This window comes from Neopelma chrysocephalum, unplaced genomic scaffold (genome assembly GCF_003984885.1).
Source record: "Neopelma chrysocephalum unplaced genomic scaffold, ASM398488v2 Primary Assembly neopelma1_61b, whole genome shotgun sequence".
Lineage (NCBI taxonomy): Eukaryota > Metazoa > Chordata > Aves > Passeriformes > Pipridae > Neopelma > Neopelma chrysocephalum.
Window position 1 is genome coordinate 9,265,786 of NW_020897717.1, and position 24,538 is coordinate 9,290,323.

The 24,538-nt window shown below is 40.4% G+C and overlaps 1 protein-coding gene across 2 annotated transcripts in view; it reads right to left on the reverse strand.

Moving 5' to 3' along the window:
- LPGAT1 (lysophosphatidylglycerol acyltransferase 1) overlaps positions 1–16,559 on the reverse strand; it is a 65,969-nt gene extending 49,410 nt beyond the window's left edge. Inside the window, exons 1-2 of one of the 2 annotated variants that reach the window (XM_027681715.1) lie at positions 16,517–16,559; positions 15,830–16,097 (exon numbers count right to left, since the gene is read on the reverse strand). In XM_027681715.1, the coding sequence (XP_027537516.1) occupies positions 15,830–16,067 (238 nt within the window). In that variant the 5' untranslated portion in view covers positions 16,068–16,097; positions 16,517–16,559. Of the gene's footprint in view, positions 1–14,697; positions 14,921–15,829; positions 16,098–16,516 lie in introns of those variants that run through there. The other variant, XM_027681714.1, reaches the window with a different exon arrangement.
- Positions 16,560–24,538: the final 7,979 nt, after the last annotated feature.

Consider the following 24,538-nt stretch of genomic DNA (forward strand, 5'->3'; position numbering starts at 1 on the left):
GTAAAAAAAACAAGGGGCAAGCCAGCATAATCAGAGCTATCAGAAGACAGCAGGATGGAGCAGCAGGCACCAGATGGACCAGGATGCATCCCTATAGAACTGTGGTTTGCTATGCTGGAAGACCTGCTGGGCAAGTCTGGTTTGCCCAACAAGCAAAGCATAACCAGTACGAGTCACCCAGGTTACCTTTGAAATTGATATGAATTTCTTTTTTAAAAACAAATTGTTGTTCCTTTAAAGAATATGTTTAAAGCATGTTAAAAATCTGCAACCCTCCACTCTTCTTTTCTTTCTAAGCCTAAATATATAAGAGAAAGATAAACATCCTTATTATAAAAATTTTGTAGCCATGCGACACAGAGACTACAGAGCCATTATTTAGGCAGGAATAGGGTGACAATTATCTGATTTTTAGTGGGCTTTGGATTTGTTTGGGGAAAGCAAATTAAAGAAAGTATTTTCTCCCTAAAGAGAGCAGTCTGAAAGCACACCCTTCATCCTCACAGTTAAAGTACTACATTGTAGCAATAACCTGAGCTGTCTTTGCAGAATCAACTGACTAGACAGCAGAAACTACCCAGAGGCAATATCAAAAACTACAATACAATAAATATTACTACAGTTTCCTTTTGAGTCACTGGCAATGGTATGCATTACTAATTTGATCCTGTTGCTTGTCTTTCCAGATGTCAAATTCCCTTTGATGCCAAAAAAGAGTCATTCACAAGGTACTTCACCTCCCATAACTGTTAAGGTGGCTCAAAAAGTACACCTACCATATCATAGAGCCTTAAAAAGCTAAAAGGTATGGGACAAAAGCAGATCTTCTTAGTCAGGTTCCAGGAGAGACAACACCCAGAGAATACACCAAGGTTTGTGGCTCTAAGTAAAGGGGTACTTTTCAGATTGTGTAATCAACACCAAAAAAAATATATCCAAACCAACTGTGTGAAAAATCCCATTAGGGTAACGGTCTGTGCAGAGTAAATGGCTTGTGAAATCGCAGGCCTGTTTCCTCCAGACAGAGAACTATCTCTTTCAAAGCCTCAGCTCTTAACTCTGAAAATCCTGATGTAAACTAGTTGGTCTGGTGCAAACTGGCCAAAACTAACAATCAACAAGTCAGTGCACAGAAATACAGCATTCCCACAGTTTCCATTCAATTGCTCAGCTCCTTATGCAAAGGTGCACACTGCAACACCACAGGATTCTGTTAGGAATCTAATTTTCTTCTTTATGTGACAGAAATAGAGTCCGTACTGCATAATCCAGAACAATATGAATAACTGTGAAACTGGACAAAGACTCACTGAAAAAAAATGCATCCACAAGGCAGAAGGAAGCCTTTTAATAAATAATTGGGGAAAATCCGTATGCTGTTTCAAGAAAATAAGACATAACCAGAGTCCGATGGCTATAAAGAAATAAAGAAAAGAATCATCTATTATCATAGATGCAATCCACACCAGATGTTTTGCTTTTGAAGTGGACAGATTTGAGTCCTTGTAGCTTCTGGGCAGCAATACATAAGACTTAAAGGAATTTATTACAAAAATTTAAGTATATGCACTGATAACTGTTGAGCTGACCAAAATGAACTCCTGATAAAGACTGCACAGAATTTTAATTGTTATTCAAGATGGAGCAAGCTCTATCACAAAGTTCTGCAAAACTTGTTGTTTCACTCTTTAGGAAAAAATAAAAGTGAGATATTTGGAAAGCCACAGTTTTAGCCATACAGAAAATTCTGCTTTCACTTAATCTAGATTCCCAAGTCAGCCCAGCTGACAGCAGGGCTTTAAAGAGCAAGTAACTGTTGGCATATAGCAATGAACTTGCCCAGGAAGAGACTACCATTTCCTCTCCTTTTAAGATTTGTAGATTGCAAGCTTCCCATATAATTTCAAGAAAACCAGGAAAGCTTGAAGATTTTCAGATGTTTTTCCCAAAAAACACAGCTGCAGAAATAATATGACATATGCAGCAATCTTCCAACAAATATCCCAAGGCCCTGCCATATCAAGACCTTCAGGGGACAGCAGAGGAACTCAGCCTAATTTAGTTATTACCTACTCTATCAGGGACTGGAGAGGCTGGCAAGCAATGAAACGACACTATTTGGAAGTCTCATCTACATTTTTAACTGTGAGTCTTAAGTTACTGTATAATTTGGGACCACAAACTTTTCAGAGCACTACCCAAGAGGCTCTTTGAGGTAAAACACATACAGAACACAGAAAATCAGCACTGGATTGCACAAAGAGGGAGAGCAACTTCTCACAGGAAACTGATAAAACACACTATTCTAGTGCAGTTACATAGTAGCTAGAGAGGTTTTCAAGGGGTTTCTGGTCCTCCTTAAATTCTCTGACATGCCTTGAGGGTTATCAAATACAATAACCAGAAAACTGTAATAGGACTGGAAATGAGGAAATATTACTTTTTCTTTAAACAACAAGATGTGGAACTTGGCTAAAACTCGAAGTGAGACTGCATTCATCACTCCCTACATCCCATCCCTAAATAAATAGCATAGTGAAGTGAAAAGCCTGATCAGCCCCCAAGCATTCAGCTACTCAGTTCTAGAACTGTACCGCCAGGAGAGGGCATAGGCAAGGGTTACAGCCAAAAGGGTGCATACCATACCAAAAAAGCTGCCAGACTGACTACGGTTAAGAACTAAGATTCTGCTTTTTAAAAGATATGCTAGGTTACAAAAAAAATAATTACACTACTGAGTAAGGAAACTGTTCTCCAAGTGTTCAAATCCAAGTGGGCTCAGAAAAACATGACTTTCCATATATCCTTTAAATAAGTCATATTGATTAAAAAATTCCCTAACCAGATCCTCATCTATTTTTCCTCCTAACAGAAGCAAACTGCATGACTTTAATCACTGGTTGAAGGTTCAAGTCAAGAAAACCAACAATACTATTATTACTGGACATTAGGATTCTAAATGTGGTAAGACCACCCCTATTTCCCAGCTCTGATCATTACCTTCTGTTTATCTAAAGAAAGTTCAGATAACTTGCAGTTACTTTATAATATTCCTCAGCTCCTGCCTAAGTTACTAGAACATGCTGTTGATGATGTCTTGTTTTACAGCTGATGTTTTTCAGCCCAGCTCATGGTACAGTACAAATAATCACCATGTAAAAGTAGTGCCGGATGTATTTGGAAAACCCTTTACTTTTAGATTATCTCCATTAAATAGCCAGTATGGGAAAGGCAAAAGGCCATTCTGTGCATTTATTTGTTGTCTCCCTACACTGACCTCAGAACTGAGGAGCTTGTCTCCACTTGAAGGACACTGAACATCTAAACCTCTTCAACTTAGTCAAGTCTGGACAGAAAAAACAGAGCTAGTGAGCACCTGAACGATCATAAGAACACTGAGATTGCAGATGTAGTGTAATTTAAAAATCAATTATCCTCAAGCAATAAAACTGACTACTAATCACGAGCTGCAGCATTACTCTCTTCTCCACCCATGCACCTCTGCACCATTCTCCAGTTCCAGTGGGACAGCATTGCCATATACCACAAAACAGGACCAACTCATCAGATATTTTCAAGTTGCAGTGTGGAGGGGAAAACTTAATAATGAAAGGCCTGCAAAGAATCAAAAAATAACTGGATGCTGATGTAAGAAAGCAGAACGACAAACCTTTTAAAAGAAGCTTTAAATGTTTCCACCATCAGGTTTCAAGGACTTTATAAAACTTCTCATCCATGCTACAAATAACAGTCTTTAAAACAAGGAAGCTATAACATGAAGAAGAACCGTGAAAACATTGTCCCTTTGACTTTTTAGGTACTACATTAATTTTTTTCAAATAATGGATTTTATAAAGGTCAGGGGAAAATGATGTTAAGTCACCACAAATTTCATCATATAATTTAATCAAAAAACAATTAGAAGCTAATGATGCAAATAAATATAACAGCAAAATCCTATATTTATTTAGTTTTATGTTTCTGTTTATGCAAATCCCATTATTAAAACAAGAGGCCACAGCAAATTCTAGCTGGGAATTTAAGTATTACTTTTGTTGGTATGACACAACCAATGATTCAAAACAACAAAGCCTCTTATTAAATTTACCCCAAGTTATCCTATACCAGTTCAGCAACTCTGTAAGTGTGTTGCCAGGTTTCAGGTTGACCGCAAGCAGAAATCCATCATCATAAAACCAGAAGTGATGCCTTAATGGCACACTCAGGCTATCACAAAATAAGTAATTAGCAGGAAAAAACAGCCTCCTCATTATATTGTTCCAGCTGATGTACCTCAAAGCAGCAGCAGAAAGTTTATTGTTCCTAATTTTAAAAAAAGTTTAGCTCTCTGGCATCTGTTACTATTACAAAACAAATAATCCTCTTACACCTGCTGACAACTGTAAAAAATACCTTGGATTTGTGGCTGACAGTCACTACTGCAAATTTCAGTAGTACTTTTTACTAAGAGAAAATGGTCAGACTCTATACAAATTTATTCAAACATTCTGAATGGATGACTCCAACACCTACCCTTCATCCTCAGTGCACAGACTAATATTCAATGCACCTTTCAATTAAATACCCAGGCTCCAATTGTGAAACATGCTGCTTCAATGGCAGTAATTGATGCTTCTCTTCCTCTCTCTGTTCTCGCTCCTCAAATTAAAAAAAAAATCCACAGCTCAAATAAAAAAATTTTTCTATACATTGAGAACTAAAAGTAAAAATGACAGCAGACAATGCTGGGGAACAAAAAAAGAAAAAGAACAGACTTCAGAGTACTTCAATTAAAAACAGTACTTCAGTGCAGAGCAGTTTCTCTGGAGAGCACCCATAAAGGGGTTGAACAACAGAGTTGTGGAAGACTCAGCAAATGGGCTTCTCCATTTCAAATACAGCAAGTGTGCCACAAATGAAAGAAGATATTATGACCCAAAATTCTACTTTACAATTAAATTATGAATGTGAATACTCTGAAGTCTGTGGGCAACAGTAGGCACTGTAACCACTTTATATGCAACTTGTTATGATCTGTGGCTACAAGTGCCTTGGCTGAATCCTGAAGCTCTTGCCCAAAGTCTTACAAATCATTTTTTCTTCAGATCAAAAGAAAACTAGGCAAAAAAAAAATTATTTATTCAGGCTACAGAAGTCTAGCACTCACACAGAGCCAGAGCTTTGGTCAATACAGTTCAAACATCAAATTCTACCTATCCAACCAAATCCTCCATGCTTTCTTCAAAGAACCTCTGCCCCAAAGCAAACCCAGTGAGTGACCAGACACTCAGATTTACCACATGGTTTTTGCATATCAGGAAAGGGTGGTAATGGGACTGGAAAAGAAGGGAGGAAGCCACCCACTAGTTATTTCCCACAGTAGCCACCCAAATAACTCTTTGCCTTCCTGCAGTGATGCAGTGATGCCACTTATGGCTACATGAACTCAGCTCTGCATTTTAGCTTTTGAAGTTCACTAGGTTGTTAAAACATTTGCAGACAATGTAAGCGATAAAGGAAAAAAGAGGTATGTTGCAGTATTTTCTCCCTTTGAAATAGGTGAGGAACAAAAGTGCTTCTCCAGCCTGCAGAAATCTTGCCAAACTCCAGCAGCCCGAGGTAGACATCAAATGATCTTGAGTGTTTCAAGATGTGTTAACCCAGACAGAAGAATTACCTGGGCAAAGGTCTTTGCTGTTGTGACATTCCCTTCCTCTGTTACTAGTTTATAAGACCAAAGTATTAGGTTTGATGATATAAAAGTAGAAGAGTTCCAAATACAAAAAAATATTCATCTGTTTGTTTTCACATAATACACTACATGCAAGAGGTTTAACAGACATTTATATTAACCATACCTGCATCTGAAAGCATTTTTACAAATGTAACCTGAACTTCATAAGTTCTTCATTCTGTATTAGTACATACACAGGCTACAGTTATATTTATTTCCAAGTAATGCCATTGACAGGAGCAACAATTGAACTTTATGCCACAGACAACCACAGAAAATAAAAATGGATGAGAAGGAAGAATGCATTTGAAAAGGAAACTGGCAGTTACCAGAGTTGAAGATTTGCCAGGCCATCTATATATAATTATGCATATCAAAACAGAATAGGTTCAGGTACAAAACTCAGGAGGCCACATTTCTAAGGTAATGCCTTCATGTGTGCTACACAGTGGTACAGAACACTTCCTGGCAGACCCACACCATAGCTTTCTCCCAGGTCTCCCCAAATATACTCAAATACACCTTGACCCTCATGTTTCTAAATGTCCCTGGGTCATATACATAAGTGATTTTGACTCTGACCTTCCTAGAGTAATCTGAGCATCACTGCTCTTTCTTGAGAGTTTGTCGTGGTTTTAAGAGGAAAATTAACAGTATCCCAGCCAAAACCAGGATGAACTTTCAGTCAGGTTGACATCCTTTAAGTCCTTCTTTTAGGAGGCTACATCAATGCCTGTTTAATATAGAGTAGAAAGTATTAAAAACTCAATATTTTAAATTCTTTTTACCACTTAGCCTTTTTTCCTAAGACTAAACAGTTTTCTGCATACGCCCTTTGGATCTAAAAGGCTATGACAAGCAAGGTGGGCTAAACATTATCTACAGGAAAGGATTCTGCTTCAAGCACCATCTGTCATTGCCAGATTAATGTATTGCTCCAGAAGCAGAAGTAAGAAAAGCCTAGTTTCCCAAAAATTTGTTCTCTAACTTCCTTCTCAAGAGGGTGGACAAGATATGCTGGTACTGTGGCTAACCCTAAATCATCGATGCAGTCGTTGAGCAAGCAGCAGATGTCAAACAAAATACACAGAGTCTGAGTCTGCCTGTGCTACCCTCAGCTAAAGGCACAAACTTGGGTCTCTTCTCTGCTCAGTTGTCAATTTTCACAAAACTCAGGAGAACACCATTGTGCCTGAAATCTGAACCATATGCTCAATCGCAGAGAGATTTGCAAGGACGCAAATCAGAAGTGTGGGAGAGGTGAGAGAAAGAATAGCTGTTAAACAAGCAGCTTAATCCCATTGGGAAACTATACTTAAAACATGGTCACATTTATCCACATAGGTAATAAAATACCCAAGTCACAAAATTACATTAAAATGGTGTTCAGTGACCCACCCTAAACACCATACTCAAACACAACCGATGCTTAAATTAACCAAAAGTACATGTTCTTAATGCTGATGGGTTTTTTTCTCTCCCAGTTCTGGCAAGCAAACACAGACACTATGGACTTCCACAGAGACTCCACATGCTTGTAACTTTGGGATGTTAGAAAAGAAATTAAACCAAATTAAAAAAACCCCAAACCAACAAACAGTCAAAATCCTCCTTTTTGTCACCAAAAAACCCCACATCCACAAGCACTCATACCATGTCCTCCCAAACAGCAGCAGCTCTGGCCCTTGCTTTCAGAACACCATTTCTATTTTTAGTTCCACACAAGCAAGAAGCAGTAATAAAACTACTAATCTTTCCTCTACTCCTTTACTTAAATCACAAAATTGAGGTGAATCTCTAAGCTATAAACTATTAAACTCTTTAAACAGGGACAGTACCTTTTAAAACTGTAACAGTTAAACAAGAAGTTCCCAGGGTACGTCGTATGAATCCAAAGAAGTAACACCATTTGTACTATCTTGTAAAGTATTCGTGAAATGCCATAATGGAAGTATTTAAAAAAAAATTACAAACAAACAAAAACTCTAGGCACTGCTGTCTTATTAAATCTTGAAGACTTGCAATTTTCTGCCTTCCAATGGGGACACTAAAAATCCCCTTCTTTACACAGAGGCAAGGAGATTGTGACTCTTCCACTTTATTCTGCCCAGGAAACAGAATCACTGAGTTGTCCAATTCAGTTCTGCTTCAAGTTCAGCTGTGAATGAAATGGTTCTGATTTGATTTCAGCCTGCACTAATGAAGCTGATGACCCTCTTAGAGACCCTTCTTAATTCTTCAATAGCTTTAGAAAAACCAAGACAAAAACCACTGAAGTGTGAAGGTGAACCATTGATATTTTTTAATATTATTCTCCCTTCTGATCTTTACATACTTTATAACAGAAGGTATAGTTGTGCACTGAGACAAAACTTTCCCTAAGCTCTCCACCATGACACTCATCTCTTTCTTAAACTGCTACTTTACTTAAACATTTATTACTTTCTATTGTTCAACACTAAACAACTTCTGCATTTTGTTGGCTATTCATGCAGTTTAAGTACTTTTGAAGTTCTTTATATTTGTCTCTGTAGCTGATAAACTCAAATAGTATACATACAAAACTTCATATGAACCCCACTGCTAAGTTTTCATCAAATGAACACTGGTCATCTTATTCCTTTATCAGCTAGTCTTCAGTTTATCATAGTCCTTTGTTCTCACCATAAGTTTAGTTTTTTTCTCTAAAGGAACTTGGCAGAAGGCACTTTTCCAGTATAAACATTAACCAGTTATAACTAAATAGCAAGAAAAGATGATGAAGTCTACTTCACTGACATTTTATTCATATACAAAAAAGCCCTATCCTGCATAGGACTGCTCTCTTGAATTTGGGCCATAAGCAGTAACTCAAAAAATACATTAAAGTTGGTACTGTCTCCAAAAGATGCATTTCCTTCCTCTTTCCCTTTGCTATTTGTACCTACCTTCTTTTACCACATCCACAAAGCGAACTCGGTTAGGAACTGTGTTTTCTTGTGTAACCCAGCAAAAAAGGGGGTGGGTAGTTTTAGCATGGATCAGGACCGTGATCCCGATCACAACACTATCATTAACATTGGCCAATAAAACTGCAGCAATGGTGGTAGGATGAGTCTGAAAGGCTGCGACTGGCTTTCTTCAGTGGCACCCTCTGCTTGAACGCTTGTGGGGGGAGAGGAAAAAAACCGGAACAGCCCCATATGCAGAATCCCCCACTGGTATCACAGAACATTTTTAGGTATTAGCCTTATATATCAGTCACTTCAAATACAAGTGGTTGGACTGTTATCTCAACTGTGCTGACTGCAACAGCAGTGCAATTACATGCCTATGCAATCACGCATTTGACATGTCACCCTAAGAATCAGAGTTCATATCCCACTGTAACAAACATGAGCAGATTATGTATCTTGGAGCTGTAGTTTGGCTCAGTTCACATTGGAAAGTTACACCACTAGGATTATATTCCATAAAGGATTTACTAACTACCCTGTGTAATTAAGGTTGCACAACTCTTCCATCTCTCAGCAGCTTAAAACCTTGCCAAACTAATCTTTGGCAAGGAAGAACCTAAGGTCCTTTGTCCCTCACACACACCCAAATGAAAAAGGGAAAGTGGTGTATTCTCTTCACCTGTTTCAGTCTCATTTTAAAAAAGTAATTTTCCAGAACAAACTGTCAGAGAAAATAAGTTTTCTCCATATTAAACGTTCTAATTTTTTTCTTCAGCTTTCTTGAAAAGCGCTAGAACTTCTAGGCTTTAGAACAGTTACGTTAAATGAGAATGAGAAATTGCATCTCTGACATAAAGGCATCACCTCTGACATGTTTCAATATACACATGATAATACTGTTTAGGTGAAAAAAAAATTCCTTCTTCATACACTGCAAGGAATTGGTGGACAAATAATTTAACCCACTAAGACTTTGCTTCTCCAATCAGAGTTGTACAAAAGCTTTCCTGTAATTACTTCATGTGGTTCTTAAAAGCCTACCATCAAGAAAAGGAACAAGAAAAGGTACAGAGAACAGAGACACACCTCTCAAGTATTCTTAGTCATATCCTTTCAGGTACTCAACCAGTAACAGCAGGAGAAGTAAGACGACTAGCATGAATAAATGTGCTAAAAACAAAGGCCTAGAAGAACCAGGACAGATAAAAACATGTGCTAAAAACAGCACACTCAGCCATAAGGAGGAATAGAACCCAAATTACTAAAAGTCTTTCTTTTATTTGCAAATAAGCTAATTCAGAAGCATCCCACAGCCATTCCTGGAGTTAAAAGTATAGAATCAAACCTTCTGTATAGGTATTAATCAGTAATTTCATCTTTACTAATGTTGGGTTGATGTGACATATTTGGTATGCATGCAATAGGTTTTGTATTATCCAGAGTAGGTGAAACATGAGCAGAGACTCTAAAAACCAAAAAGAAAACAAACAAAGAAAACAAACAAAAAAACTCCAAATCAAAAAAAAAAAAACCAACAACAAAACAAACCCAAAACACAAAAATACCCAAACAGAAAAATGAAACCAACCAACCAACCAACCAACTGACAAAAAAAACACCACCAAAAAAAAAAGTCCAAAAAGGACTTAAATAGCAACAAACAACAAAAGCAACAGTGTGTGCTCTAACTTAAGTTTTGTGCCAGAAGGCAGTATCATTCTGAAAATAAAATTCAGAGAGTATTTCAACACCTAATCTTTTGGAATGATCCTTTACAGTTAAATGATAAATGACAGACAAGCTTTACTGCTTTTGACACATTGCTGACACTAGATGAACTACAAAAAAGTATGGTAACTGTAACTCATGTTCCAAAAAGGAGATATGGGAATTTCCTGATGTGATTTCACATGTTACTAAAAAGGACAAGGGTCACTGTATAGCACTCTTTACAGACATATCACTTGCACAAAGAAGTTGACACGAAGTTCACTGCACTCGTTACCTCCTCTTACTCAAAGGCACAATGAGCCTTTGCTCTGATGTCCCCAGGTCTTTCAACTCCGACCTTTTCTTATCAAGACAGCTCACAAATTACACATAAACTTCCTCTTACAAACATCAAAATAAATCCAAAGGTTCCTGCTTGATCTCAGCATAACTTACACATCAGAGAAAGCTTCACTTAAGTCAGTGATTGCCTAAAAACTCAACACTTACCCACAGCATAAACTAAGTTTCTGTGTGGTACGTTGCTACCCAAATGCACTAAGTCACATCAGGTATTTTTGCACATTCAAAGAAAACACAAACAAGAACAATTTTGTTTCTCCATTTCATACACTGCCTGACCTCAAAAACACAAGTTGTTTCCTCAGTGACTCTCCCTGCCCAGTCGTCACAGTAGTGACCAGGCCCAAACCCAAAATACTGCCAGTGAAAAATCACACTGTAGGAATGGAGGAGGGCAGAATGAATGTCAGGGTTAGGGGCATAGATATGTCTCCTGAAATAACATCTTCTGCCTTATTTGAGGCAAAAAATTTACTTTATTTCATCTGCTGTCCTCCAGCCTCTGCTGCACTTCCTGCCCAAGGAGAGGGGCCAACTTGTCATGAGAAGTAGTGCAGACAGTGAATGCTGCCTGCACAGAGGAAGTGTTGTCACAGCAACTCCACCTGTATCTTTCACAGTTCTGGAAGACAAAAATATTTGCATTCTTAGAAGATCAGAGGAGTTGAGGCTCTTGGCTGATAAAATGGAAACAAGATTTTGAATTAGAAGGACAAAAGAAAAATATGACTGCTGAAAAACTATAGAGTGGTCACATATTAATCATATGTATAAACCATTCAATTAAAATGTCATCGAGGGGAAAAGAGGAGGGAAAATTAAAAATCAAAATCTCAGTTTTACTCTGCTTGGGAAAAATAACAAAGGAGGAAGAAAGGGAAATTTTCCTCACTTGACAAAACCTGACAATTCTTACAGATACTCTTTTAAAAATCACCATCCTGGCTGACACAGAATAGTAATACCATAGGATTAGTTCACTTTTAATTAAGTACTGCATCATTATACTAGCAAGCATACTCACACCATTAAGACTTTTTTGTGTGTGGTAACAGAGGAGTATTACTCTTTCATCAATCCACGACCCATCAACCTGCCCAACATTATTGCAAGACAGTGTGTGTCGTCAAGAGGCTGAAACAGAAGGTTTTGTCAAGGTGTCCTCTTCACTGCTGGAGTATGAAATATTCCAAGCACGACTCTTAAGGAAACCCCTCCCCAAGGTGCACAGAACCCTGTTGATCACATGCAACCTCCTCTCCCCTGGTGCTCTGACAGGCAGAGGAGCTGACATTGCTGCAGATAGAGGACACACACCCTCCACCAGCTCCTCCCTATCCCAGCCAGAGACACAGGCTGGGCACACGGCACCGCTCCCTGCAGTGGGACTGTGTGGAGCAGAGAGAAGTAGAAGATCAGCACAGTGAGTATCAGGACTGCATTGCCAACCCATTACTCTGCTGTCCTACAGACTCCTAATTGCAATACTGCAACAACGCTATCACAGGCTCACATGTACTCCCGCAGCTAGACAGCAGGAGAAGGCAACAAAACAGTTTGTTTGAGTGTAATCAAGCAAAGCAAGCTTCTTTCTAGCAGTCCTATTTTTGGTGACTTGATTAGATACAGGGATATTAAACTTTGGTCTGCAATAGTTACTGGACCAAAGAAGATCAAATCTATAAGACAGTTGCTGTAAAACTAGTTTTGTAAGTGAGCAAAAGGTCATCAGGAATTCACCACCACTGATATGCTCCATCTCCCTCCCATTACATCTGCTGCACTATTTAGTGCTATCTGGTGTACTTGTATATTAAATGACAAATTACAGTGCAGGAGAAAAAAGGTACTTGCCAACAAAAGAACAAGCACTCTCGAGTTTGCTTTTTTTAGAATGCATCTTCCAACAAATGCAGGAAAATATTTAGAAGTATTATTCAAAGGTGCCTTTCAAATCACACTAATATACAGATTCTGAGTGCCCTAACTGAATAGCTCCTAGGAGAGCAATACATTTATATAAAAAGCCTTTAAAAAAAGAGGCTTAGAGTTATAAGAAGACCTTTCTGAAATCATATAAAAATAAAATAATATTGCTAGACTGTCTGAACATTCTTCATAAAAAGACACTCAGTTTTCATTTTCATAAGAAACACTATAGAGCTCAAGAGAACAACACAGATATTTATCACACTTGCCCTTTAAAAATCAAAGGCAACCAATTATACCCAAGTTCTCTCTCATACTTGCATCTTAAGAAGAAAAAGATTAGAGAAAGGAGAGTGGCCTCTACAATTTCTCTTCCCATTCCTTTCTTTATTTTGCTTGTCCAGTTATATGCTATCTCTTTACATAACATCAAGTACATCTGCAAACAGAAACACCTACATTTATCAAAAAGCACAGATTAGAGCTGCCAATACGGACACAGATCATGTAATTTCTGTAACAAATCCTCTATGATCCTAACACAAAACCACGGGTTTAGGCAGGGTGGGGAAGAGAAGGGCAGACCTAGTTCATGAGTGTTCCTCAGCTCTTCCAGCTATACTCAATAAAATATACTAACAATTACACAACAGCAGCAAAGCCCAGAAGGATAAGTTAGCACTCACCATATTTTCTTCATTTCGTGTCAAGCTCTCTCCTACACATTATATACAAACTTCAAGGAGTAAAAAAAGTCTGCCCTGAATCTACTTTGCAGGCTGAGTTTAAGTCACGAATTACAAATGGTTTATGTCACTTCTTACCCAACATATGACCCAAGCTTGCAAAGGGAAAAAGTAAATAAACTAAAAAACTAAAACACACCTTCAACACAATTGAAGCAGAACACTCCCTCCAATTAAACAACAAGTAAACTTATTCAGCTGGTTACTCTCTTAACAAAGAGCAAACAAACAAAAAAAGCCTTCAGTTCTGAATAAGTTATGTCATACTATATAAAAAAGAGGGGACCTAGTGACGGTCTTGTATAAATCTATCAATCTGGAAAAAAACCATGTAAATTGTTCTGCCAACATACATTGAAAGATACGTTTCCCAGGTTTGTTCTGCACGTGGTGGTGAGCACTGATGAGGTTAAAGAAAGGACAAAGAAATAAGCTGTTCTTGCTATTTTGTAGCTTTCGGTATAAAACAGAATAATGTCTTCAGGTCAAATAAAATGTATTTAAACTAAAACTTCAGACAAGCATTTGCTTAAAATCCTCCCCAAAAGCCATGCTTTATAGTGAAAAGCAAAAATAAGGGCCTCCTTACCCATACACCATCCCATAGAACACTTCTGAGTAGCTGTTCATCAATGATAGCTCAAACAAATATACTAAGACATTTCAAGACTGTAAAACAAATGATTTCAAATAGTCAAGATACATCAGCAACGCCAATCAAAGATGCTTCAGGAAGACTCTAGGATATGCAGATCATGCTAAGACCACTTTCCAAGCAATAGGCAAAAGAAACCACACAGTTCTGCAGTCAGCGGTAGAACTACCCTGAGGAAACTGCTTTCAGGAATTGACAATCATAGTGTCATGGGACAATGCCTTGAATTTTAACTAGCACATTCAATATACACAGTGAATCCTCGGGGCCATAAGCTGTATGACTTTAACATCACCATTATGCCCCTAAACTTTCCCACTTCCAATTAATAAAACGCACAACACCTTAAAAGTCAATCCTTCCTTCTGGAAGGCATTTGTGCTTTAAGGCATAAAGCAGACTTTTACAAATGTACCTGCCACTGCAAACACCATGTGGACTTCTTTTAATGAGCAAATACAAACACATAAAAAGATTTTTAAACAGCGTATCTGGATAAGCTTGAGCTGTACCAGGCAAGGCAATTTTGAAGCAGTGCAACGTTGCGACAGTTCTAGCCCGACAGACCAGAATCTAGCTTGCTGCTGGCTGCCACCATCTCCTTAAGAAGAACTGGAAGCTCACCTAGAGTATCCACAGAAACTTTGTGCATCTTGGAAAGGCACACGACAGGGTATCAAAAGGCACATTATCACAGAGGCTTCAGCTCTCGTGTCCTAACAAAAAGAGTGCTCCGTCTGCGTCAACACTGACTTTCTGACTAATCAGGAGTCTGACCAGACTCCAGAGCTGTGTGCTGCCATTCCTTTTTTTCCTTGTTTACATGGACAAGACCTGCAGATGCAGCCTGGGCAGAAGAGAGGGAAAGAATTTTAGGAGGACTGCTCATATGTAGCACTCAGCAGATTAATTTCCTCCCTTTTCCAAGCACATACAAAGAATTGATGGCTGTTTTTCTTGCACAAAGTGCAGCAGCCAGGATGAAAATCAGTGCATTCGAGGACAAGACTAGAGCCTTCCTTAATATTTCAGTTCAGTCCATCACCTTGATGAGCCTATGAATACTAAACGAGCAAAAACAAGTTTAATAATAACCGCAAACCAAGCATGCAGAGGGGAAAAACACTACAGATACTGTAATTAGCTCTGCTAACAGTAAATGAAGAGTCATACAGTTGAGAAATACTGTGTATCACTGCTTGAATGAAAGAGGTTCCCTCTGTTTCCCTTCATTCTGAAGCAGCAGAAAAGACAGCCGCTGTTGCAAGGAATAGAAGACCTACTCTTCCGACATGAACTTCGTGTAACACTTCTTAGCCTTGTGTCCTGACAGTTCTAAGGGAAGACGACTTAGAGACGCACAGACTTAATAAAGAAAAGTTTGGATCTATCAGCTACATGCACAGTACAAATCAACTCTGTTTTGAAGAGATGTACCTTTTTCACAAAATACTAAAATAAAGTGATCTAGATACTTAGGAAAAATCATATTTCTCATTTATACTAAGACAAAATATTGATTGAGAAACCCTTAACACATATTAAGTTTCTAGTTATGGTTTAAAAAAACGTTTCAGTACACAGCATCTCAACCCAGAAACACAATGCATCTGTGTAAGAAAACCAAAAGAAAAACATCCCACATATCCACTAGGTTCAGACATTCCCCTACACATCCCCATACGAAAACATCTCAGTTTTAACACTTATTTACATCTTTATATTAGTACATTTTAAATTAATGAGACATTCTTACCTGTGTATCCTGCCCACCAGCCCCAGGAAGCCACCATAGCTAAAAGCCACTTAAATAACACTCCTTCGATATACCAGAAGCTTTTACTATCCAGCATTCGGAGAGGCTGCAGCATAATTAAATACAAGACGTACGACGGAATAGCGACCAGGTTATTGGCGACCATAAAAGCGAACCTGAGGAGTGCTTTCAGGCAGGTATAGCCCACCCGCCGGGCCTGCTCTAGAGTCACGGCCATGCTCTTCACAGCGGAGGGCGCGGGACCGTCCTGCGGGGAGAGGGAAAACAAGGTGACACAGGTAGCGCTCTCCGAGCGGGGCGAGGGGCAGGGAGAGGCGCGGGTGGCCGCCGGCCCCGGCCCCAGCCCGCTCCCGCCTCCGCCGTGAGTCACCGGGGAGGCACCGACCTCCGCTCAGGGGGGGCGCGAAAGATGCGGTGCGACCCTCCGGCAGCGCCGCCTGCCCTCCGCGGGCTGCGGGGGACCCCATCCCGCGCTGCCTGGCGGGGCGCACACCCCCGGGGAGGGGGTCCCACACCCCCGGGGAGGGGGTCCCAGCCGCCCCCAATCTCCCCCTCCCCAGAAAGGCGGCGGGCGCTCCCGCGGCTGCCGGTGGCCTCCCCCCGCCCCGGCGCGGCTGACAGGAGCCGGGGCCCGCGGGGCGGCGGCGGCCCGGCCGCGGGACTCACCTCCGGCAGGGCGGCGGAGCGGCGGCGGAAGCGGCGGGGCTGGGGGAGCTGGGCCCGGCGGCGGCGGTCCCGGCTGGCGGCGGCGGCTGGCGGCGGCTCATGGACCCGGGGGTGGCTGGCCCGGCCGCGGCAGCGCCGCTCGCCCTGCGGCTCCCTGCGGAGGGAGAGAGGGGGGCGGGCGGCGTGAGCGCGGGGGAGGCGGGAGCGCCGGGCCGGGCGGGCAGGCGCAGACCGCGGGTTCACCTCGGTTCTCCCGCGCCCGCGGCCGGGCCTGGCACGCTTTGCTTTGCTTTGCTTTCCTTTCCCTTCCCCTCCCTTCCCTCACCCTTCCCCGCCCCGCCGGCTCGGCTGGGCTCCGCTCGGCGCTCCGCGGGCGGGACCGCGCCGAGCCCCAGCCCCGCAAGGACAGGCGGTGTCGCGGTCGGCAGCGGGGGGGGGAAGGACCCTGCACCTGCCGGGGGCGGGGGTTCGTACCTCGGCACCGCCGCCGCCTTCGTGCCCCCGCCGCGGGTTCATGCCGGGCGCTGGGGCCGCGCTCCCCGCCCCCGCCGTGACCGCCCGGCAGCGGGGCCGGCGCTGCAGCGAGCACCGCCCCCGCCGGGCAGCGCAGACCCCGCGCCCGCCCGCTCACACACACAGGCACACACAGACACACACAGACACAGATAGGCTCACAGACACACGGCCGGCGGCCCCGAGCGGAGCGGGGCCCTCCTAACCCCGGCAGCGTATCCCGAGCCGGCCCGCGGGATATCCGCACCCTGCGGAGCGGGCAGAGGCGGGGTTGGCCTCAGGGCTTCTGCACCCGTCCCAGGGCCGGGCGTGGAGAGACCGGGAGGACCGAGGGAACGGCCTGAAGTTGTGTCAGGGGAGGTTTAGGTTGGATAGTAGAAAAAAGGTTCTTCACCCAGAGAGTGGTCGGGCACTGGAACAGGCTCCCCAGGGAATTGGTCACAGCACCAAGCCTGACAGAGTTCAAGTTTGGGCAATGCTCTCAGGCACATGGTGTGATTCTTGGAGTGTGCTGTGCAGGGCTAAGGGTTGGACCCGGGGATCCTTGTGGATCCCTTCCAACTCAGGATAGTCTGTGATTCTGTGACTAGGGAGCAGCACGGCCCGGCCCCACGACTTGGCAACCCACTGCTTTAATTCCCTTTCGCGGCTGTTTTTTCGTATAAGTTGGGTAATCGGGGAAGGTGGAAGAGGGAACACTGTCACAGGTCCTCTCAGCACTCTCGTGAAGATCCTTAGGATTCGACAGCAACGGCACATTTTGTCTTGTCCCTGTAGTCGTAAGTCTCTTGTGCATGCTTTTTATAGATAAAATTTTCCAGCTTTCTTCCTTCTCTCTCATCCCTCCCCAGCAGCCACAAACATCATTATGTACTCCCAAAAAAACTCTGCGAAGATCTCCAACCTCTAGTTGCAGAAGCAGCTGTGGGGAGAGACTTTGCAGCCCCATCCAGAGAACCTGCGCCTTTACAAAACCGCTCCAGGGTGAGGAATTTTTGCCTTCTGTGTAACTACAAGATCCCTTGTGGCGATACAGGACTCTTCTCTGTTCGCTGTGCCTGTCTGCTCTTGCCTTCTCTGTAACGCCTGAGCAGACCATGGAAGAGCACTGCCAGACCTCCTTCAGCCCTCTCTGGCCTGACCAGGCTGTTTTCCTCAGCTTACTTCAACTATTACAATAACACTGAGCAGAATGGCTTGTGCAAATGATTTTAACTCAGCTTGAGTTCTTAAGCAAGCGCAGCAGCTGGAAAAAAACACCACCACCTTAAGAAGGAGATATGCTAGAGGGTGTTTTGTGCTGAAAAAAAAAGAAAATTTCAAATTGTAAATGTAGACTGAAAAATATATTGCTTTCACATACTAACTATGCCATGTGTAAAGCTAGTCCACTGTTTCCTAGACAATGAGGCTTCAGAGATGACTGTACCATCAACAAAATTAAATCCCAACCTCCATTTCAGGAAGAAAACAAAGTTGTTATTGCAGATAAATTTAATTTGAGAATTTAAAAATGCAAACAACCATCATGTTCTATTTGAGCAAAACAAAACAAAACTAAACTGCTGACCTTTTTGACAAAAAGGACACATCTTGCATAAGTGTTTCCAAGTCTGGGTGGGTTTTTTGTCTGTGTTATTCTTATTACTGGGTTAAATCTGACAGTTGCGCTCAGTAATCATTATGCAGTCAGCTGGAGGTGTTCTGAAATGTTACCAGCATCAGTAAAACTTGAGTTTTAGGTTGGTATTGGTTTTGTTTGTTTGTTTGTTTTCCATATCTCATGCAAACAACTCTGGGCATACACTAGAAGTTATTTTGCTCCAAAATCCTCTGGTAGAAAAAGAACAATTTTTAGGTCATGATTAAAGATACTTATTTTTTTTTTTTACATATAACAGCAAAATGAAGCCTTGTTTATACATTATTCCAAGGTTTAAAATATGAAAAAAATATGTACAGTTTGGAATACTATTCTGAAATCTGATGCATCCAATGAGGGACTGCAGAAATGACGTTAGACAACTACTGAATTAGCCAATTTATACTGCAGAAAGGAATTGCACATGGGGAAGCAGCCGTACAAAGCATTCATTCTTTGTCAGTGACTGCCGTAGAGCTTAGGAAGCTGTGGTTTAGCATTTTGCTGAATGAGCTCATAGCAAAGACCCACCCCTATTCCTCATTCCCTGGCCTTCACATGGACAACCCAAGTCCTCGGAAGTGTGCACAACAAAATACCCCTTTACTGATCTTGAGAAGCCCAACTGTCTGTCTTCCAGTCTGAGCCTCTGAAGAATCCTTTCTAGTAAAAAGTAACACATACATGTATATGTGTGCCATTTCTGCAAAGAAAAAGAAGGAAACAACTCAAAGCAGCAGAATTGGTTTTGGGTTTTTTTGTGTTTTTTTTTTTAATTTATTTTATTTGGTCAATAACTGTTAACTCTGAAGCTCAGAAGTTCCCCAGCTGGTTTTTGGGTTTGATTTAAAAAAAAAATAAATTCTGATTTCTGGAAGCAATTCCTCAATGTCTGAGCTTCATAAGTTTTCATTAGATCTTGTTTGTCAGTTTATTATTATACATGCAAAAAAGGAAAAAAATTAATATAAGCAATTCTCAATTTGTGGCCTTTTGAATAATTTCTCTAATGTTTATGTATTTTTTGACTGAATACTCCCCTATAACATCTTCTTTTCAGCTTCACAGAAATACTGACAGGGATGTCACTATTGATCATTGTAAAAATGTATTTTAATGTGCTTATTAACTGGTAGATACAGATATGAATATTGATACAATTAGGTGAATAAGTGATGTCAAGGACTGCCGGAGCTGATAAGTAAATATTGGAGTTGTCTCCCACTCACCTCCAGAAAAGCCTACAGACCAAAAACACATTAAAAGAAGGTTAGGCTTATTCCAGCCAATAATAAGGGAAAACATGGTATTATTACTGAGATGTGAATGTTACACAGTAGTAAACACATCTGTCATATTCAGTTACTTTAACAAGTTTTCCTAGACAGTACATGGGTTACTGCATAGTCCAGAAGATTCTTAATTCACACAGGCTGGATTTAAACACTGTATCCGGCTGCAAGATTCAAGTCAGTTTTCAGTCATATACTCCTTGAAAGTCTTTTGAAGAAGATAACGTTTTTCATCTCTGGGTACACTTCAAGAAGTGCTCAGCCACTGTCATTCTCACACGCTACCCTTCCAAGGCATATATTTGCATTCCAACTTTGCTGTAGCATTAAAGTTGCCTGCAAGCATAGCTGTGAGGAGGATATGCACTACAGACATTCAAGTAGTCCACGAGTCACTGAGGCATGGATAACCATAATGAAATCCAGGCTTGAAGCTGTAAACACCAATTAACTAAAAGATTTGTTTCTGGAGTTAGGAAACAGTGAGTTTTGAAATGCTTTTGAACCTCTGTCTGGGTCAAAGACTGGCAAATAAAAAGCTGCTCACTTGTCTCGACCGGATTCAATCAGTTCTCCCTGTTTGCTTTCCTTGTAGCAAACTGAAGTTGCGGATGCCATATGGTTGGAAAAAAGGGTTAGGAGGATGCAGCCGTGTGCTGATGACAGTAAAAACAAAATTGCCTTTAAAAGTCACAAAGGTCTGTCATACAGAGAGCGAAGACAAGAAAATAGCCTGAGAAATCTCAGAAATTCTACACAGCAGAAAACAACTACTGCTTCCAATCTCTCGGAAAGAACAACTTGCTACTTGGAGAATTTTATAAAATTTTATTAAAAAAATAAAAAAAAAATTCCAGAAAAGATGAAAGTAGACAAAACTGCCATGAAGAACTACAAAGATGGGAACATGTGCAAAACACAGACTGTTGGAAGAGGCTTAACGAGAAATAGGGAATATACTCAAGGGTGCATAAATCCAGAAAGCATCTCAAGTGAATTAAGTAGTTACATTGGACTTGGAAAAATAACAATTTAAAGAAGCACCAAGAACCTATGTTTTCTATAGTCTGCAATAAATAAAGGGGGAAAAAAGATAAGAAAACCAAAACACAACACTAAAGGGAGGAAGGTTTAGGACCTGGAAAAAAATTATTACATTTAACCTTCAATTCTGAGCTGCTTTACAGTGTCAAATACCCTGGTGTGGAGGATTTTTGCATTACTATCCTTCAGAACATTAAACATTTTCATAAGAACAGTTAAACCTTCCAAAATATTCTGTAACAGCAGCTTCCACTATGTAGTCTGTATGAGAGGCAAAATCACATCCATTCTTCAAGTAAATTCTTAAATTTAAATGACAGTGTCAGTCACTCCATCTCTACCAGCTGCACCTCAGGAGGAACCATGCTTGTCAAAGACCCTTGATCTTCAGTGGCAAGTTGATCTCATGTTCTTTCTCAGTCATCCAACAGTAGAGGATGATTTTTAAAAGATCTATTTTTGGTAATCTTTCAGATATATGTTCCTTTTGAAGACTCATATCCATTTATCACACAGAAAATGGGAAACCCAGGCCACTTTCCTTTTGTCATTTCTCTCTGGGAAGTAAATGTTATCAGACTATTTGACCTTTTGGTCAAAGATGATTTTGTTTGCATTTTAATTCTTATAAGGACACTTCTGGGTGACACGAAGAAGACATTAAAAAGGCATTGACTTCAGCACTTATCACATTCCTGTATTTGTGTAAAAAGGCTTTAACTGACCTGACACTGAATCTCAGCTCTCTGACAAGCTCCCTTCCCTTGCCCTCCGCTCCAGATCTCTTCCCCAAGATCAGCCAGCTGCAGACAGGTCAGCCTTACTAATTCCTATGACTCTAGCATACAGAGTTATCACTTTTGCTCATTTTCTCTAATATTTTAAACTCTTGGAAGAGAGGCTAAGTTTTTTCACATTAAAAAAATTATCGGCCCCAAAGAAAAGGCCACAAGTGTGACCAAAAATTTCAGGCTTATGATAAATGCAAACTTTTCTTGTCCCTTCTACTAACTTGAGTCAGACCTCAGATAGCGTTCATTCAAACAAGACTGAAGGATGCCAAGTTAAAGTCTTGAGTTGTTTTAGGGCCATTTTTTTTCTCTAGGAAAAGGTGGCAAAAAAAAGATTTTTCTGGTTTTAAACAAACAATCTATATAAACACACAAACAAATAAACAAAAAGTTATTACTAGTGTAAGAGAGACTAAACAAAATTTATTTTTTCCTGAGTAAATAAAAATAGAATTGAAGTAGCAGTGTTTGACTCCAAATGTGGTTTGGTTGTTGTTGCTGTTTGTTTTTTTTTAAATCAGGAAACATTAAATATTATGCAAGTTGGATTGTTAAATAGCTATTTAATATTTCATTCCAAAATTTTTGTAAGCCTAAATGAGACCAAGTAAACAGTTTATAACCAGGCATTATTGCATTTGTAATTTTGCCCTAGGGAATTTTATACAGTTAGACACAGACAAAAGACCAACTCTGGCTCCAGTGAGGCAACTCCAAAGTAATGCCTGAAGTTCTGTCCAACATAAAGAAAAAATTAAAATTTGGCACACAGCTTCTGAGGTGTCCTCAGAGCAAGCCAAGCCATAGCCAAGGAGGTTGTATGACACGGAAGATACAGCTACTCAATACCAGTGTACATGTTATCTGTTATCAAGGATACTGGGAAAAAGAGAAGACCATTCGCTTCTAACCCTGGGTCTGGCTACAGTCCCATCACTCCATCGAGTAAATCCTGCATCAGAATGGATTGTTATACAGTGAGAAATCTTAAGATTTGTACTGCATTCTGCCTGCTCTGCACTTCAGATTGCACTCAGCTGGTGGATTACTGCTGCTCAATTTAATTGGCCAACATTCCCAATACATGGGAATGTATTTTTGTCCCATTTGATAGCTAATTTTGTTTATCGTGTGTTCTGCAATTGTTTGCTGAGTCCAAGTGTCAAAACAGATCTGCTGGGTAGGGACACATATAAAGTGATAGTTTATAAACTTTTTCAGGTGGAGATTATGTTCTAAAATCTAGAAGTACTCTGTTATTTATGATTTGTCAAGGGTTTGTTTTTAATTATTTTTTGATATATTTATTTTCTTTATGGCACAAAAGCAGTGTGATAACCAGTATCTGTTAAGTTTAAGGCTACAGAAGGGGACCAAGCCATATGATGCTTAAGTGGAGGCTACCCTGATCTCCCAAAAAAAATTGTATTGATTAATATCTGAACGTACTTATTCTTTCTACAGCATAAAAAGACTAAATGAAGGGAGTTTGGAGCTGCTTTAGAACAGCACACTCATCTTTGTTCATGACCTTCACCATTTGTTAGAAAAGCAAAGACCAGAATACATCACATTTGAACAATTTTCCAGTTAGTCAAGAAGGTGAGGCAGATGTAACCATCTCTCCCTTCTTCTACCAGCTATATGCAAATTTCATTATTTTCCACTTAGGCAGAGCTTGCTAAACTTTACACAATGCCATTTTTGAATTTTCCATCTCAGTCTGTTTTACATAAGATGTATTCCTCATCATTTTTTGGGTTGCTTTTGGTCTAGCATATCAGGAATATAAGCCCTCTTGTTGCAGCTACGTGTTCTGTAACTCATGTGCAGACCTGGCAAGGTTACTTGTAAAGTATTTCACAGTAGTCCAAATCAATATAATCTTAAAAACAAGAGAGGTTAGCTCTCAAAAGAAAAGTTAGGTTTTAAACAGCAAATCCCCTCAAAAGATATTTCAGTCTACTTAAAGAGGCAGAAGTTAACTTGACATTCCCTTTTCTGGCTACAATTTTCATAAAGGTATAAGATAAGAAAGAACCTAATATTAACTATAGAGGAACATTGCCTTGAGCCTCAGGTTTGTGATATTTTTCATGGAACCCTCAATTTTGCAGTAAAAAAATACCTATATCTCCCTACAGGAAAACCACTGTTGTTCCTGTTACTACAATGCTATAATAAAGTTTCCATACCAAGGCATGTAACTGTGAGCTGAATAATTCAGATGTTTTGAGGTGTTTGATTTCTCATTGAAACTAAACTGAAGACTTTTTGACAGAGACCACTTATTAAAGATGGGTAACAGATACACCGCAATGCAACCAGATGGCCAGCAAGCAACACTTTCATTTGCTACTGTACGTAATGTGCTTCTGCCATACTGTGTGTGTCAATCAATGGGCCGCTTAAGTAGAGCACAACAAAGCTGAGTTCTCATCTCAGTTACATGGGTGTTTTTCACCCATTGACACTACTGTCACCAAGCTAAGTTTGAGCTGAGGGTTTGCTTTTGATTTGTGTGGGGCTTGTTTGGTTTAGTTGTTTGGGTTTTTCTGAAAAAAAAAGGAGCTCTAGAGTTACTCCAACTACTTATTTAATCTTTAACCTCTGTGTCAGCTTGGTTATGAAATCTTTTATCCATGACATTGATTTAGTTCAATCACATCTACAGAATCATATTACTTCAGGCAATGATGATACCCTGATTATATATAAACTTGCACTTTGCGAGATTCTT